Consider the following 18,844-nt stretch of genomic DNA (forward strand, 5'->3'; position numbering starts at 1 on the left):
CTATCCCCGAGGGTCCCCATAGAAGGCAGAGGTCCCTGCTGCGGCCCTGCTCCGGACCCCCGCTCCGGGCCCTCCCTCCACCCCTGCTTCTTCCAGAGCCTCTCTGCTGCTTGTCCGCCTGCCTTCATTCTAGGAGCTGCTGTGGGTCCTGTCTTTTGGCAAATGGTGCCTTCTGGGGACATGTTCTTAAGGTCACTTGCTGCTAATGGGGCAAGCTTTGGAGGACATTGGAGAGAAAAAGGCTGTTTGGATCCCTGGCCATTCTTGAATGTTAAGCTTAGAAAACAGTCTGTTCCCTCAATACTCAGGATTCTGTCTTTCAACTCCCCTGACCAGTGAGCACACAGGTGGGGAAGCTGAAAATAGGAAGGGGCACTTGCTGGAATGTTCTGGCACCTTCTTTCACCTACCTGGAGACCTTGAAGGCTCAGCTCAAGTGTAAACTTTATGGGGATGAGCTCCAGTCCAGGTGAGATCCTCTGTCTCATGCCCTTATTGCTTCCCCTACCTTTCTTCCTAGAACTTGCGCCGCCGCCGACGGCCTGTCACTTCCGTCTCCCTTACTCGGTCTTCAGCTCAGTGAGGACGAGGACTGAGTCTGCCTTGGCCAGTGATGAGTTCTCAGTGCCTGGCACACCATAGATACTGCACATTGAATGCATCTCCATCCAGGGTTTGCTGCACCTTCACTTGAATACTGAACAAGGGCCATTCACGACTCCTAGAGAAATCGTTTCCCCTACATTGAACCTATAGTCAATACTGACTGGACACTCAAGAATGTTGCTAGGAGGTAGATCTCATGTGAAGTCTGTGACCATAATAAAGTTAAATGAAAGGGAACTGATTGCATAAAATCCAAAAAAGGTCATTTCCAGCATCAAGGTGCAGATTATTAGGTAATTCTTCCTTGCTTACTCTCATTTCTACCTCTGATTTATTGCTGTGTCAGTTAAGATAATGTTATTTGATATAACAAGTAAAAACACGGACAACGGCAGAAAAAGAAGTCCATTCCGCTGTTGGACTCCTCTGACTTTTAGTGTGTTATTTCTGATATTGGGCTAAATTCCGTCTCGAGTAACTTCGGCCCATTGCTTCTAGTTCCAGCTCTCCTGTGAATGGCTTTGGCAGCTCCTGGGAAAGGCAGCCTCCCCGATTAGCCCCTCAGCTTCACCTTCCTCCCTCTGTGAATGTTTGCTTTTTCCTCACATGCATTAAGAACCTCTTCTGCTTATAAACCCCAGGGAGGCTGCTGAGGTCCCGAGGCAGCAGCTGGAGCATCTCCGCGCGGCCATTTCCCTCTTCTCAGCTTTGAGTTGACTTTTTCCCCCTTTGCATTTGTTTCCTAAATTTAAAACGCTGTCAACAATATGCTAAAATACTTGCAGATGGAGTTTTAGGATAGAAATTTCCAGAGGGGCCTGGGGGACACGGGCCTGGCAGGGATCTAGCTACTCTCTTACTCAGGCGATCTGGGATCAGGGGGCTTGGAGGCCTGTGGAGCAGATGATCCTCAGAGAAGCATTCATTCAGCACACTCCTTGAACAGGTGGGGAAACTGAGGCCCAGAGAGGATGCAAGATGAGCCTGAGCTGCACGATGCTGTGGTACAGTGCATCTCCAGGTACAGCTCGTAGGCCCTGGGTGGCAGCAACTGCAGGTTCCCAGGCCCCAACCAGGACGTGCTGATTCCGAGTCTCAGTGGACAAGGCCTGGGAATCTGCATTTTTAGCCAGTCTCTCCAGGTGATTCTCGCAACTCACGTGATACCACATCCCGGAATCCGCGGCTGACTATACGTGCTTGGTTTGGTGGGCGCCGTGTTGATCTTCTGTTTTTAGAGTGAGACTTTCTACATTGTCTCCTGCCAGGTGGGTGGATCCAAATACCCCAGCCCACGAGGTTTCCAGAAATGGAATTTCTCCCGGTGCTTTCAGTGTTTTTCTTTTAAAATTAACATTCAATTCTGGCAGGACACAGTGGCTCACACCTGTAATCCCAACACTTTAGGAGGCCGAGGCAGGAGGATTGTTTGAACCCAAGAGTTTCAGACCAGCCTGGGCACCACAGGAAGACCCTGTCTCAACGAAAAAAAAAAAAAAAACATTTAGCAGGGCGAGGTGGTGTGTACCTGTCATCCTAGCTACTCAGGAGGCTGAGGTGGGAGGATCACTTGGGCCCAGGAGGTCAAGCCTGCAGTGAGCCATGATTGCACCACTGCACTCCAGCCTGGACCACAGGGCAAGACACTGTCTCAAAAAAATTCAACCTTTATATATGGGAAAATTTCATTTAAAAATCTACACTTCTGACTTCTCTTAAAATATGAGAACTGCTCCCCTGCACCCCACTGGCAGCAGTTGGTCAGGGGTAAGGAGTGACCGCCCCTTAAGGCAGGGCCAGCATTTTCCAGTTGTCCTCAGCCTGCAGGACTCTCTGCTGTCTGTCGCCGTGACTGAAGGCGGTGGCCATTCCCCAGGATGGCCTGCGTGTGGCTTTGTTAGAGGAGCAGGGAAAGGGGAAAGGGAATAATTTCTTATTCCCATGGGGAAAGTGAGTGTCCTACAGCCCCAGTCATTTCAGGAAGCGATTAGAGTGGGGCTTTGGGGTGGGGGTGTGGAGTGAGAATTTTAAAGGCTCGATATGCAAACGAGTGTGTCCTCCTGGCCACAGCAGGCACAGGGCCCATGAGGCAGCCGGGAAACGGGCTCTGAGTCTTGCGTGAAAGCGTATGGGACGCGCATCCTCGTGGCTCTTTGGGAAACGCGGTGGGCCACAGGCTGGTCCGGGTGCCAGAACGGCCATCAGACCCTGTCCCTGCCTTGCTCCAGCTCTGTTCTCAAGGCTGCTTTCCTGGTGTGGGAGCAGCATCTGCTCAGAAGCTCCAAGTTCTGGTTTTGTCAGGTGAGCCTGCCCATGCCTGGGTCAGTCCTGGTGATTCTGATAGGCCCAGCCCGAGTCAGCCTTCAGGTGTGTGGTCTGTGGTGACTGGGGTGGGGGTACAGACGCCAGGCGGGCCCCCATGCCTGTACAACCTCGCGCTTTCCTGGGCCGCTGCTTCTTTGGCATGTGTTGATCGTGCTCTTGCACGGTGCTGAGTCTGTGGGCCTGGGAAGGGCAGCTGCATGCATGATCTCCAAGGGAAGGGCGGGAGCCACAGCACAGTGATTACAAACGCAGACTCCAGATCCAGGCTGCCTGGGTTCAAATCCTGACTCGTCCCAGACCAGCTGTGTGGCCTTGGGCAAGTTACCGCACCTCCCTGTGCTTCAGTTTTCTCCCCTGTGAAATGGGGACAGTAATGACCCCTAATTCACAGGTTGTTGGGAGGATTTAGCCTCAGCCCATATAAGTTCTCCTCACCTGCTAGAAATCATCCTTTGTCTTATGCCGTGGTCTCTACATATGAAGGGAATTAACTTCTCATCTAGTAAATCTGTGACAAATATTCTTTCCCTAGACGGTTGTCTGTCTTTGAGTTTGTTATGGTAATTTTTTTTGCCTTGCAGAATATTATATTTATGCACTTAAATTTATTAGTCTTTTCTTATGACTCCTAGATTTTTATTTTTCCTTTTTTTGTCTTGTCAAAAAGGATCTTTCCTCATTTTATTTTTTGGATGTTTTAGGATTCAGTGCTTATAACAAGAAAAAATTATCAAATTAGTTTGTCAATATTGTGCTTGTTTCTTTTTCCTTCAGATTTTTCCTTGTTGTATAGATGGCCCAACTCCATGAGGCAAAGTTCCTTAAAAGGCTAATATGGAAGGCACATTGTGAATTTGTTATGACTCTATGAAGATGTGAATTGATACTTAAATATAAGCTGTTGCTCAGGTAGAAGTCATTGTTTTGTGGGTTGAGTTAACTAAATGAAAAGCTTGGTTACCGGCACCATGGATGGCCTTCAATCTACCCTTACCTAACACCACATGGAATTTTTTTATTTTTATTTTTCTTCCTGAACAGAAAGACATTTGGCCAAGACAGGCTCATTTTGAATTGAGTGAAAGAAATTTTAAAATGCAGCAAAGTTTTTGGAAAAAATTAACTTCCATGAATCCTCCTGGGAATTTGTTTCATAACAAAAATTTCACAACGCACTGTGCTGACTTCCTTGTGAAACGGGTTGTTTCTGAGTGTGCAGGGAAGTGGCGGGAGGCTTGGGGGTTGTCCTGGCTTCTGTACCCCTCAGCGCCCAAGGCAGGGAAGTGGCGGGAGGCTTGGGGGTTTGTCCTGGCTTCTGTACCCCTCAGCGCCCAAGGCAGGTGTTGCAGGAAGCCCGTTCATGAGGTGGGTCTGGGGACACCAGCGTCAGCTGCCCCAGGCCTCTGTGCAACCCCCACAGTCGCACCCTTTTGCGGTGACCCACATTACTGGGCACTTGCGCGGGCTGTTTTCTTTCCCAGGAGCCCTAAGGACAGATGCCGCAGGGCTTGGAGTTGTACACCGTAGCCTCTCAGAGGTCCAGAAAGGTCCAGGCCTCTTCCAATTTTTTTGAGGTTCTTCTTCTCTTAAAAAATAAAATGGGGAAGTTCCATACCAGGGTTATAAAATGTATGCTGTGTTTTTTCTGAATCCTGCGAGGGCTTTGAACTCACAAAGGTATAGTTGTCTTGATATATTGTCACAAGACATTTGAAGGACTTCTAACAGATATGTTAATTCATAAGGCATCACAGAAAGCACGGTGGGCAATGAGACACTGCCTTATACACGAATGACAAATGTCTTCTTTGAATTCAGTGACTCTCTAAGACTGTGTCCATAACGTCATGTGAAGGTAAGGCCTAAAGTCTAAATTTGGCACCATTTATAGAAATAAAGCCCAGGGCAAATATCCTTCTGCCTCTCCCCTGCACCCACCGTCCCATCATGGGCCTCTTTGGACCAGTTCTGGGCACGTGTTCTCTCTCAGCACCACTGAACCCTCTTACCCATGTGCCTGGGCCAGGCTTGGCGGGGGTGAGGCAGCTGGATGTATTTCCAGCTGTCAGGGGCAGAATCCAGACAGGCAGCTAGTGTGTCACACACACACACACACACACTGGAGTTTACGCACAAAGAAAGGCCAGGTGGGCAGATGCTACTGGAGGCAGAGAAGTGGAATAGAGACAACCAGAGCTCCAAAATGCAACGCCAGAGAGGCCCAAGCTCCACGGAGCCTCCAGCCAGGCCCTGCCCTGACTTCCCCTTCAGCAGAGAGCCCGGCCCCCAGACCAGTGGGCGTGAGTGCAGAACAGCGGTCGGGGTGGGTGCGGGGCATGCTCAGGAGCTGGGCTTTTGCGGTTCCTCTTTTTTTTTTTTTTGAGACGGAGTCTCGCTCTGTCGCCCAGGCTGGAGTGCAGTGGCACAATCTCGGCTCACTGCAAGCTCTGCCTCCCGGGTTCACGCCATTCTCCTGCCTCAGCCTCCTGAGCAGCTGGGACGACAGGCACCTGCCACCACGCCTGGCTAATTTTTTGTATTTTTAGTAGAGACGGGGTTTCACCATGTTAGTAAAGATGGTCTCGATCTCCTGACCTCGTGATCCACCCGCCTCGGCCTCCCAAAGTGCTGGGATTACAGGCGTGAGCCACTGTGCCTGGACCCTCTTTTTTTTTGAGACAGAGTCTTGCTCTGTTGCCCAGGCTGGAGTGCAATGGCGTGGTCTCGGCTCACTGCAACCTCTGCCTCTGCGGTTCAAACAATTCTCCTGCCTCAGCCTCCTGAGTAGCTGGGACTACAGGTGCATGCCACCACACCCGGCCAATTTTTATATTTTTAGTAGAGACGGCATTTCACTATGCTGGCCAGGCTGGTCTCAAACTCCTGACCTCAGGTGATCCACTTGCCTCGGCCTCCCAAAGTGCTGGGATGACAGGCGTGAGCCACCGCGCCCAGCCTGCACTTCCTCTTATAGTAAAAACATGGAGAAATCCCACATGAGGATCATAAAAGTTACACGGTTTTTCCATGTTTACATCGATCACAGTAGGACTTTGCACCCACAAAGGTACAATATCTAATTGTCATAAGTTACTGTAATATACTGCCACAACACATTTGAGGGATGTCCTATCTGCTGCTGGTGGCGGAGGCAACATGAACTAATGAGCCAGCTCATTCATGCTAACATGCGTCGCTCAGACCATTTAGTACAGGTGCAATCCCGCCTCCCCCGCAGCGTGGGCCTGGGGTCAGGACTTACCACGAATGTGCAGACTGGGGTCTTGAAAAAGGTTTCAGCTGCTGCCCCCTCTGTATCCAACTGTGGGAAATGAACAATTGAAGATATCAACAACCTTAAAAGTGTGCTTCCCTTTGGCAAGAAATCCCCTCTTGGGAATGTATCCTAAAGGCATATAGTCTGAGATATGCAAAAGAATTTGCTTCAAGCTCTGTTTGAAAATTTCTTCAAAAAGTGGAAGAAAACCTTAAGATCCAGCGACAGGGGATTGCTGTTTAAAAAAAAGACTCTGGTGCTTGTTTAGAATGCGCCGCTGTGCAGACATAAAAGTGACAACGTGACAGTGTATTTATGGACATCGGAGGAAGTTCACGGTGGAGTAAACTTTATAGAAATGTTGTTTATAAACCAGTGTGCCTGAGATGGTTCGTGTCTTTGTAAAGTCTATTTATAGAAGAGGCTTAGGAAGGAGCCGCCCTAACCACATTTCTGGAGGAATAGGAGAGAAACCTGGAGGGCGTAGGTCTTCACATTTGCATGATCCCAGGGAGTGGGGGCGGGGAACTGCCTGGGGCTGCAGCGATCTCCATCAGTCACTGGTGACCTTGAGTGAACTAGCCTCAGTTCCTTCATCTGTATAGTGGGGATGAAGCAGGATTTTTGTACTTTTTAAAAGGCGAGAATTCATTTCAAACTCCTAGAAAAGTGCCTGCCACTGCGTGAGCCCTTAATAAACATGAGCAAATATCACTGTCTGGATTTTCTGAACTGAACATACACTGCCTTTAGAATGGGGACAAAATGCTTTTCGAATGAAAAATAAAAAGCAAAGAGAACCATGCGCTTACGAGAAATCAAGATCCTGCTCTCTGTGAATAACTGATCTTGTGACTTTCCTCTCCTCAGGGGTCACGTTTTCTTTTTTCTGGAAGACACAAGGAGAACAGTCTAGACCAATCCCTTCTGCGTATGGGGGACAGGTCATCTCCAATGGGTTCAAAGTCTGCTCCAGCGGTGGCAGAGGCTCTGTGGAGCTGTACACGCGGGACAATTCCATGACATGGGAGGCCTCCTTCAGCCCCCCAGGTGAGTGACAGCGTTGGCCCCGGGAGGCTCTGCCTGGAGGAGTGGAGTCTTCTCTGAGAATGGACGCTGAGAAGCCCAGCGCAGCCCAAGGAGCCCAGGGATGCTGCTGCCTCCTGGCACCCGAGCTCCTTTCCTTTAAGGGTTGTTGGGGAGGTGCATGGGGAGAGGCAAGGAGGTGCCCTTGGTAAGCCGCCTTTGGGTGGTGCAGAGCCTGGGCTCCGTCTGCCCGTGCACTGTGTGCCTGCTGTAGGTTACCTGACCACACTGACCTCAGTGATCACACCTGTGATGTGCAGATGATATTGACAGTACTTACCTCACGGTTTCCAGGACATTAAGCTGAAGATATGGTGTGCAAAGTGCAAGCAGTGGTTACATTTCTCCTTCTTTTCCTTCTCATTTTCCCTCTTCCTCCTCATCCGCCTCCTTTTTCTCTCATAGTCTTTGTCTCTTCCTCTTTCTCTTCCTCCCCCTCCTCTTCTTCCTTCTTCTTAGTGGTATAGACTTGAAATTGTTTAAAGCATGACGAGAAGAAGCTTTTGGAGAGAGAGGCTGAAGAATCGGGGAGCAGAGGAAGGGGCTGGGGGAGAGCGCATGAAGCACTGGACTGTGCGTGGTCTTGGGGGAGGGAGGGGCCCTGGATGTGTGGGAAGAGAACAGGGGTCCCTGCACATTGGCTGAGTTTGCAGGTGGGTGTTGAGACATGGACGTGGGGCAGTAGGCTGCAGAGGCTGACGAAGGTCTGAAGTGGAAGCTGGAGAAGGGGAACAGGTGGCTGGGGACACAGAAGGACTCAGGGTGGCATGGAGTGGGGGCCAAGTCAGGACTGGAGCCCAACAAGGGAAGGGCAGAGGTGGAGGGGGCAGCACAAAAGCCTAGGATGGTCTCCTCCGGTAGGAAACATCTTTGATGTATTTAAGGGAAATCCATTTTCTGGCTCATTCTTAAGGGAGGCTGCATGGCCCAGTTATTAAAAAGCGTGAACTCTGGAGCCAAACAGGCTGGATCAAATCCCGCCTCTGGATGTTGGTAGTTGTGTGAACCTGGGCACCTTCCCTAACTGCCCTATGCCTCAGTTTCCTCATTCATAATATGGCAGTAATAGCAGTATCACATCATAGGGTGACTGTGAGAACTAAGTGGGCTGCCAGGCATAAAGCGTGGAATGATGGCACAGTGGGCCCAGAAGGTGTTTGCCTTCTTCTGTGGATGCTCAGTGTGCTCGGACCAGCTTGTACCTCCACCTCTGTAAAGTGGGGCAGTTCAGCAAACATCTACTTCAAATTTGCCCTCTGTGATCCCTAAGGTCAGAAATAATCTCTGCCTCCCTCCCCTGACACAGAACCATCTGAACCTTGTCCGTGACCTTCCTGTTCCACTTGCTATCAGAGTCCGATTGTAAGCAGCTTATCTCTCTGCTCCTTGGGGCTGGTGGAACATGGTTTCAGGCATCCATTAGGTTCTTTGACCTTGAACAAAGGTAAAGTATGCTCAACTCTGGCTGCTTTTCCACCCAGGGAAAGGGCGAGAATTAGAAACACTTCTGGCTGGCAATGTGCTCTCTTTTGTGCATTGAAGGCGTTTGTTATTCTTACTTTCAAACTCAGGGGCAATAATACTTTGGACCAACCTAGGGTCCAAGCGTGCTCCAGAGACTCAAAATTATCAGAAAGTTGCACAATCTTGAGCAAGAAGCCCTGATGTCATTCTGGGTGATCTAAGATGCATAGCTGGCTAGAGGTGATGTGTGTCCTTTAAAAGGGCTGCCCTGTTCCTTCCAGCAGCAAGCTCAGGAGGACAGCTTACCACACACGCTGGCAGAACAAAGGGAACCTTTGTGGGGGAATCAACAGTCAAAGTCTGATGAACATTCTTGTTGATGAGCGTGCTTCTTGTGCCAGAGAGAAGAGTAACACAAATGCTGGTTGATGGAGGTTCCTGAATGAGCAGGGAGGTTGGTCTTCCCTCTACCAACTCACCCCCATGTTGGTTAACATTATACACCCTTGCTTAGAGCACAGGCTGATGCCAATGGCCTGTGGGCTGAGTTGGGTCCTCAGATGGGTTTTATGGTCCTATATTGTGATTGCCTAGGCCAAGTTTGTAAGAAAAATATTTGGAATGATTTACGATCATTAGTTATGATTTTATTTTAAAATTAAGATTTTCCAATTTCTTTTGGAAATAAAAAGACTGGCAAGGCAGGCTCTTCATCTCTCATGTTACTGATGGAGGAGGTGAGTAGGGGCCACCTCGTGATGGGGCAGCCGCCCTTCCACGCACTGCAGTCAGCACAGAAGCCACGTCCTCAGGGAAAGCTCGTTACTGTGCTTACCCGCTCCTTGGCCTCTGCAGACTGGGTTGGTGGGCGCCATGGAGTGCCTGTATTGCTGTTAGATTTTAATAGATTTTATTTTTTAGAACAGTTTTAGATTCACAGAAAAATTGAGTACAAAGTTCAGAGAATTCCCATTACCCTCCGCCTCTACACAGGCACAGCTTCCCCCACTATGGACATTCCCCCACCGGAATGATCCATTTGTTACATGTGATGAACCTACAGTGACACATCATTGTCACCCAAAGTCCATAGTTCACATTAGCATTTGTTCTCGGTGTTGTACACTCTATGGGTTGGTGAGGTTGATCTTTCGCCCATTTTAAAAATTGGATTGTTTTTCTTTCTTTTTTCCTTACTCCCTTTCTTCTTCCCTTCCTCCCTCTTTTCCTTCCCTCCCTCCCTCCCTCCCTTCCTTCCTCCTTCCTTCCCCCCTCCCTCCCTTCCTTCCTCCTTCCTTCCCCCCTCCCTCCCTTCCTTCCTTCCTCCTTCCTTCCCCCCTCCCTCCCTTCCTTCCTTCCTCCTTCCTTCCCCCCTCCCTCCCTTCCTTCCTCCTTCCTCCTTCCTTCCCCCCCCTTCCTTCCTCCTTCCTCCTTCCTTCCCCCCCTCCCTCCCTTCCTTCCTCCTTCCTTCCTTCCTTCTTTCCTTCCTTCCTCCCTCTTTTCCTTCTTTCCCTCCCTCCCTTCCTTCCTCCTTCCTTCCCCTTCCCTTTCTCCCTTCCTTTCCTCCCTTTCTCCGTCCCTTCCTTCCTCCCTTCCTTCCTTCCTTCTTTTCTTCCTTCTTGCCTTCCATCCTCCCTTGCTCCCTTTCTTTCCTTCTTTCCTTCCTTCTTTCTTCTCTTCTCTCTCTCTCTCACTCTCTGTCTCCTCTCTTCTCTCTTTCTCTCTTTCTTTCTTTTTCTTTCTGACAGGATCTGTCATCCAGGCTGGAGTACAGTGGTGCAATCATAGCTTACTGCAGCGTTTAACTCTAGGGCTCAGGTGATCCTCCTACCTCAGTTGCCCAAGTAGCTGGGATTACCGGCATGTGCCACCATGTCTCACTAGTTTTTTTTTTTTTTTTTGGTACAGGTGAGGTCTTACTTGGTTGCCCAGGCTGGTCTCAAACTCCTGGCTTCAAGCGATCCTCCCATCTCAGCCTCCCAAAATGCGGGTTGTTTTCTTACTGTTGAATTTTAAGAGTTTTTGGGTATATTTTGGATAATAGTCCTTTATCATGTCTTTTGCAAATATTTTCTCCCCATCTGTGACTTGTCTTCTCATTCTCTTGACAGTGTCTTTCACAGAGCAGACATTTCTAGTTGTAAGGAAGTCCAGCTTGTCAATTATTTCTTTCATGGATTGTGCCTTTGGTGTTGGATCTAATAAGCCATCACTAAACCCAAGGTCATCTAGATGTTTTTCCTATATTATCTTCTAAGGGTTTTATAGTTTTGCATTTTATATTAGACCTATAGTCCATTTTGAATTAATTTTTATGACAGGTTTAAGATTTTTTTTTTTTTTTTGAGATGGTGTTTGGCTCTTGTTGTCCAGGCTGGAGTGCAATGGGGCGATCTCGGCTCACTGCAACCTCCGCCTCCCGGGTTCAAGCAATTCTTCCTGCCTCAGCCTCCTGAGTAGCTGGGATTACAGACACCTGCCACCATGCCCAGCTAATTTTTTGTATTTTTGTGGAGATGGGGTTTTGCCATGTTGGCTAGGCTGGTCTCGAACTCCTGACTTCAGGTGATCCACCTGCCTCGGCCTCCCAAAGTGCTGAGGTTACAGGTGTGAGCCACTGCGTCTGGCCAAGATTCTTTTTTATTTTTTGGAACGTGGATATTCAGTTGTTGCAGCACCATTTGTTGCAAAGACTCTGTTTGTTCATTGTACTGCCTTTTCTCCTTTGTCAAAGATTGGTTGACTTTATTTTTATTGGTCTATCTCTCGGCTGTTTATTCTGTCCCACAGATCTATTCATCTGTTTTTTTCCAATGCCACACTGTCTTGACTACTGTAACTTTTTATAGTAAGTCTGGAAATTGGGTAGTGTTGTTCCTCCAATGTTGTTTTTCTCCTTCAATATTGTATTGGCTATTCTGGCTCTCTTCCTTCTCCATAGTTTATCAATATCCACAAAATAACTTGATGAGATTTTTATTGGGATTGTGTTGAAGATATAGATCAATTTGGGAAGAACTGACATCTTCACAACATTGAGTCTTTCTGTCCATGAATATGGAATATCTCTCCATTTATTTAGTTCTTGTTTAATTTCTTTCATCAGTTATATAGTTTTCTTCATATATAGCTTATAAATGTATTATTATAATATATGTATTTCTTTTTCCTTTTTTGGCACCAATGACAATGGTAATGTGTTTTTTAATTGTAAATTCTACTTGTTCGTTGCTGGCAGATGGAGAGCAATTGACTTGTGTATTAACCTTGTAGCCTGTAATCTTGCTATGCTCACTCATTAGTTTCGGCTTTGTTGTTGATTCTTTTGGATTTTCTACATAGACAATCATGTCATCTGTGAATAAATATAGTTTTATTGCATCCTTCCCAATATGTATATTCTTATTTCCTTTTTTTTTTTTCCTTTTTTGCCTTATTGCATTAGTTAGGACTTTCAGTACAATGTTAAAAAGGAGTGGTAAAAGGGGACATCCTTGCCTCGCTCCTGACCATTTTTTTCTTAACTGAGCTTATGGTCTGATTGGTTGGCACTTGTGCCCTGCCATTTTTCAAATATTTTAATCACACTTGCTTGTGGGCATTTGAATTTGTAACTACTATGTTAAAATAACAAGGAGTCTCCTTGAACTGCTTCTGGAATTTAGGGCATGAGGATAAAAAGATAACATCTTTCCTGTGCTCCAAAGGACTGGGGAAAGTCGGGTCTGTGTTATACCTTGTATTAGGACGCACCACAGTTAACAGTGATTGATCATCTTAAGAAAGAAGGATGTGCCTACGAACAGGAAAAACCTGTGCATGGGGAGCTCATTCCCACAGCACTCAGAATGGCGATCTTCACTCTTTTCCAGGCCCCTATTGGACTCATGTCCTATTTACATGGAAATCCAAGGAGGGCCTGAAAGTCTACGTCAACGGGACCCTGAGCACCTCTGACCCGAGTGGAAAAGTGTCTCGTGACTATGGAGAGTCCAACGTCAACCTCGTGATAGGGTCTGAGCAGGACCAGGCCAAGTGTTATGAGAACGGTGCTTTCGATGAGTTCATCATCTGGGAGCGGGCCCTGACTCCGGATGAGATCGCCATGTATTTCACTGCTGCCATTGGTCAGTGAGTGTGAAGGGCTGGGGCAGATCCGCTGTCTGTTCCCAGGGTCACCCTGGTATCAGCCTCCTTTCTTCCCACTCTCCCGTTGCAGCTATCAGCACTGCAGGCGTGAGATGTGTCCTAATGAACCTTATAAACACAGTTGTGTGTTAGAACACCTGTTCCCTGAGATAGAGGAGTTAACAATTTACTAGAGATGCTTTGAGATGAATATTGTTCTCTTGATCATCACGGGGTTTCAAGGTATATGTGATGGAGGATTATAGAAGGCTTTGGAGAGCAAATATTCCAGATCCATTAGTGTTTTTGATCAACAAATGTTAGCCGTGTGCCTCCCAGGGGATGGGCCCTTGGAAAGCCCCGAAGATACCTCTTCCTATTCAGCACAGGGCAGTTGTTCGGGGCAGGGGCCTGTGGGTAGGTGGACCGGGGTTCAAATATTCATTTTGCCATAATGAGCCGTGAGACTTTGGGAAGTCATTTTTAAAAACTGAGGTCAAATTCATATAACATAAACATAACCATTTAAAAATGAACAAATCAGTAGCACTTGGCACATTCACGGCGCTATGCAGCTGCCACCTCTACCTGGCTTGGAAACATTTTCATCCCTCCAAAAGGAAACCCCGCACCCAGTGAGCACAGTCACTCCCCGTCTTCCCCTCCCCCAGACTCTGGCAACCACGAATCTACTTTCTGTCTTTACCTATTTTGGAGATTCCACATAAATGGAAATGTGTAACGTATAACCTTTTTGTCTTAATCTCTCAGATTTTTTTTTGCTCTGTTAAATGGATAAAAATACTACTACTCCCTTTCTGGGGGTGGTGTTGATAATAAAGGCCATTAGCACAATGCCTGGCATATGGCAAGAATCCAGTGGTTCTTAGCTGTTTTTAAAATTAATATTCATCTTTCCCCTACAATTCCATTTTCATGCTGCCCACAAGTGAATGCACCATTTTTTCCCCAATGGGTTTCTTTATTTCCACATAAAATAATCTGCTAAAAAATGACAGACCCCATGTAGGCACTCACAAACATGTGGCTGCTGCTTCACTGGGACCCAGCACAGCGGATGTCAGGACCAGGAGAGAAAGGCCTGAGTTCCAGACGCTGCCTGCCCTCGTTCCACTTCTGACGTTGAGTCCCTCAGTTGTTAGGACCCTACTGATTGTATGACAGAAAACCCAATTCAAGATAACTTTAGCCAAGAAAGCCATGTGTTTCTTTTTCATCTCTTGCAATGGAAGCTCTAGGGGAAACTGCTTCAGAACTGGTTTGGTCCAGGTGCTCACATGATGTCAGTGGGAATCTCTGCGTTTGACCCTGCCCTCTTTTGTTAGCCTCCTCCTGGTGCCAAGGTGGCTGTCATGCTTCTAGTGTTGCATCCTCTGCCCTCAGCAGCCTCTGTGGAAAAGAGGGAGCTTCTTTCTCTTATGACTTCCCATGCTGGGGCTGGGCAGGACTCACATTGGCTCACATTTATCCATGCACCTTCCATGAGTCATTTTCTGTGTCTGGGAGTGCAGAATATGCTGACTGGCTTAGGTCTGGGTCATAGTCCCCCATCCCCAGCCCCCCTGAAATGACAGTGAGGTCAGCCTTGTCCAGAACATGTGGAGGAGAGGGGACTCCCAGGGGACAATCAGGGATGCTGGTCTCAGAAGGAACAGATGCTGTGCAGGCAAAACAGCCTGTGTCCACTACAGCCTTCGACATTTACATCTTCCAGCTTCCATCCAGGAAAACGGAATGCACTCCCTCTCCTAGCACTGACAGAGGGCAAATGATAGCATCCTTCAGAAGAAAAAAATGTACCAATCTACTGCATTTTATTGCCTAGGGTTTAGAGTTGTCAGTTTGAAACCAAGATATCACTTGTATTTATGTTATGAAAAGCTTCAAACAAAGCCTGCCCTCCTGACAGTTTACTTGTTTTAGTAACACTGGAAAGAGGTGCCCTTGTTTCTGGTTCTTGTTCTTGTGAGAGCAAACCCTCATCGCCAGAACCAGAACTGAACCAGAACTGGATCGACCAGAATCCCATTGCACCTGGTGACCTGGTCTGAAGACAAGGCATATGACGTAAAGCATGTATAGGAGAATGGCTCTTGAAGTCCCTGGAAGGCCTGTGTGGGGCCCCGTGTACCACTGCTCAGTGAGTCTGACACAGCCGAGTTCAGGGCAGCCATGCAGAGTGACAACTGGAACTGAAATCCAGCCTGCTCCCAGCCAGGCCGGGCCTCGGTGGGGACATGGCCACACAAGTAGGTAGAAGTCTTTCTTTACATGAAGACCTGTCTGCATTTGAAGCTGTGCTGGGGCTGTAGGTGCCCAGAGGGGGCTTTTTTCTGAGTGACCTGGGCAGAGGTGACACCTTCTCTAATCTCATGAGCCAGAGCTGGCACCATTTGCTGACCGGTCCGTCCAGGTGTGGTGGCCTTTCCTGATACAAAGGCACAGTGCTGACCGTCTGTCACCCTGGCCAGGTGTCCCCTCTCCCCTACCACTGGAATGGACAGCAGCTCTTTCTGTAGAGGAGAAAGAAGGTTATGTTCAGATATGTGTAATCGGAAAGCGTGTACCTTTGGGCACTGGAAACACACTCAACACGTGGGAACTGGGACCGACTGAGGACCTGGCAGATTCTCATTTTCACTCCAGTCTCCGTGGTCATCGCTTGCAAGCGTTGGCAGGATCGCTGGACCGATTTTCACTATCCCTCACTCTGCTTTGTGGACGCACACGAGTTAAATGTGAGTTTGACATGACTCCTCTGTAACTCATTGGCACCTGAGGAGTGAATGTCACTCTGACTTGGAGAACAGAGCGGTTCTGGGGTCCAGTTCTCTCGGCAGTGCCACACCTTCTGCGTTCACCAGCAGCCCAACCCCACCCAAACCCAAGGGCTCTGTCACTCCTGCAGCCAGCAAGGGGTGATGATGTCATTTCCTCAGCTCATCCAAAGCAACTTCAAGAGATTTTCCAAAAATGAAGTAGAATATCTGGTTAAGTGTGTGTTCTCATCAGGAAATAGTGGGATTAGAAATAGTTGGGGGTGAACAGGCAGAGAACAGCAAATCATGGCTTAGTCTTCAGCCTTAAACGTCTTCATTGTTTGTAATAATTCATCATTAACCCCATGGGGGCTGAGTGCAAAGAATAGCTGGAATCCTTGGGCTAGAGGGGGCTCAGGAAGACAGTTTTCTCCACTGCTTTACTGGGGCCTATTCTCACTTCATCGATCTCAGAGGAGAGCGCTCCCAGGGCTCCTGTCTGTGCTGGCCCAGCGAGTTGTAGCACTCCTCATTTTATCTCCAACCAGTCTGGATGCAATTGAAATCTATTTCTTTTGGTTCTTTATTTATTTGAAATCGGTAATCCTTGTATAAAATCATCTTTTGATATGCTGACTTGCATGAAGGGTGTTCAAAAGCGATTGAGAATACAAATGGAAAAGTAATGTGACCTGGGAAAATCTATACGGTCGACTCAGTCAGCTGATTTCTTAGCCCATAATTTATCTCCAGCAACATTCCTACTCAAAACATCCTCAGACTCTCTTCCATGTGTCTGAAGCCAGTACATTTTTAATAAGGACAGGTCTTCCTTGTGGTGGAAAAAGTGACCATGTTTTAGTCCTTAATCCAGCACTGTTTCTTCCAGGAAAGCATGCTTTATTGTCTTCAACGCTGCCAAGCCTCTTCACGACATCCACAGCAAGCCCCATGGTGAGCAGACGCATCTTCCTTGGCCCCCCTTGCTGATGTTCTTCGGCTTGGGCTGTTTGCTGGGAGAGAGAAAATTCCATTAGGTGTCTGGGCTCTCTGTTATCAGCAGTACATTGTATGGGAAGAAATAACAAATGGAGGGGAAGCCAACTGCAGTACTAATTCTTGGTGCTAAGAGTGACTGAAGGGAAAACTCTCAACTCCTGCCACCAGGAACCTCAGGTGCCCAAAAGGAAATACCGGGCTCATTCATGGGACGTGGGCGCCGTGAGTGGGGAGTGAGGAATCTGCCCTGCTTGGCTTCTCTCTATGCCCTTTTCGTTTGATGTTAGAGAAAAGTTCAATTCATATAGAAAAATTCTTGTCTGGAATTAGTGTTTGTAGTTAAAGAACTGTCCTTTCTTGAGAACGTTAATATAATAGTGAGTGCACAGACTCTGACCCATCTGCTTGGGTTCAAATCCAAGTTCTACCACTTATTTTTGAGTAAGCCTCTCTGCGCTTAGTGTCATCCATCAAATGGGGACTTATTTTGTAAGGTTGTTGTGAGGATGAAATGTTAATATAAGCAAAATATTCACAAAAGTGTCAGATACATGGTAGGAGCTATATTACTATTATGGTATAAAAACATTTGACCAGCTGGGTGTGGTGGTTGCACCTGTAGTCCCAGCTGCTCAGAAGGCTGAGACAGGAGGACTGCTCGAGTCCAGCCTGGGAAACACAGTGAAACCCCATCTCTATAAATAAAAAAAAGAGCAGCCAGGCACAGTTGCTCATGCCTGTAATCCCAGCAATTTGGGAGGTCGAGGCAGAAGGATCACTTGAGGTCCGGAGCTCGAGACCAGCCTGGCCAACACAGTGAAACCCTGTCTCTACTAAAAATACAAAAATTAGCCAGGCATGGTGGTGCATGCCTGTAGTCTCAGCTACTTGGGAGGCTGAGGCAAGAGACTCGCTTGAACCCGGGAGGCAGAGGCTGCAGTGAGCCAAGATTGCGCCACTGCACTCCAGCCTGGGCAACAGAGCAAGACTCAGTCTCAAAAAAAAAAAAAAAAAAATTAAAAAAAGCATTCGACCCAGAGTAGGACACATTAAACTTCTGTATAATATTTTGGTTTTAGTTCTTAGTAGAAACTCATGTTGCCAATTTCTTTCAGATGCCCACAGATGCCTACCATCCCATCATAACCAACCTGACAGAAGAGAGAAAAACCTTCCAAAGTCCCGGAGTGATACTGAGTTACCTCCAAAATGTATCCCTCAGCTTACCCAGTAAGTCCCTCTCGGAGCAGACAGCCTTGAATCTCACCAAGGTAAGGCTATTTGATGTCTGTGTCTGGTGGACCAGGGGTGGCACCCTTACCGGGACCATAGATGTTTCTGTTTGACCTAGATCGAGTTTAAAAAAAGCAGGAACTTTTACTGAAACGTTTGGGTTTCAGGCTTCTCATGAACGACCAGCTGGTGTGGCCCTCCTGGCCAGCTCTGTACAGCTCAGCGGAGCTTCCTTTATGGGCACTTGAGTCTTTGCTGTGGTTTCCCAATGCCCAACCTGCCTGGTCCCCCCTGTGCAGCCACCTGGCCCCCGCGGGCGTGTGGGTTGGCAACTCCTAAACTAAATAAACTCTGCTGCCTCCTGGCAACAGGTAAAAGGTGGAGAGGCCTCACTGGCAGATCCAGCCGTGGGGCGTGGGCCACAGCCTGTGCACAGTGGGAGTCCCCAAAGCTATCTAAACACTTAGAGAATGCAACATTTATGGCATTAAAATCAAGACGGTTTCTCTTTCTGCTCCTCCAAATAGTTTCCAGGTGAAGGCAGAGGGTGGATCGTGGGTTCTCGTGGACTTGCTGTCTTCTGTTTCAGGGCTAGGGCTTATCTTGGTGGATGCGAAGACAGAAGGGGTTTTGAGATTGGCTCACCTTGAAAGCACAGCATGTGGGTTAGGAGCAGGTATATGGAGTCCCACGACTGCACTGACCTTTGATCTGCAGTTACTCGGTGTCCTTGGTCAAGTGACCTAACATCCCTGCCTCACTTGGCTCCTGAGATGTGGAGGAAATAATAACAGCACCCACTTCATCGGGGATAAGTGGGTTCCTAGGTGCACAGAACAGTGCTGGGTACGTGGTGAGCACTTTTCAAGGGTTCTTAATTCTTACTGATTTCCTTGCTGAAGTCACACCCAAAGAAGCACACGCAGAGCCATGTGTTCAGGGACTT

General features: G+C 47.9%; 1 protein-coding gene across 4 annotated transcripts in view; it reads left to right on the forward strand.

Annotated features, from left to right (window-relative positions):
• Positions 1 to 18,844, forward strand: part of ADGRD1 (adhesion G protein-coupled receptor D1) — a 188,268-nt gene that overhangs the window by 21,429 nt on the left and 147,995 nt on the right. For all 4 annotated transcript variants that reach the window (XM_055096392.2, XM_063593230.1, XM_003817845.6 and 1 more), the window contains 4 exons: positions 7,079 to 7,258; positions 12,631 to 12,885; positions 16,556 to 16,620; positions 17,781 to 17,936. In XM_055096392.2, coding sequence (XP_054952367.1) covers positions 7,079 to 7,258; positions 12,631 to 12,885; positions 16,556 to 16,620; positions 17,781 to 17,936 — 656 coding nt within the window. The remainder of the gene's footprint in view (positions 1 to 7,078; positions 7,259 to 12,630; positions 12,886 to 16,555; positions 16,621 to 17,780; positions 17,937 to 18,844) is intronic.

This window comes from Pan paniscus, chromosome 10, assembly GCF_029289425.2.
Source record: "Pan paniscus chromosome 10, NHGRI_mPanPan1-v2.0_pri, whole genome shotgun sequence".
Classification (NCBI taxonomy): Eukaryota; Metazoa; Chordata; class Mammalia; order Primates; family Hominidae; genus Pan; species Pan paniscus.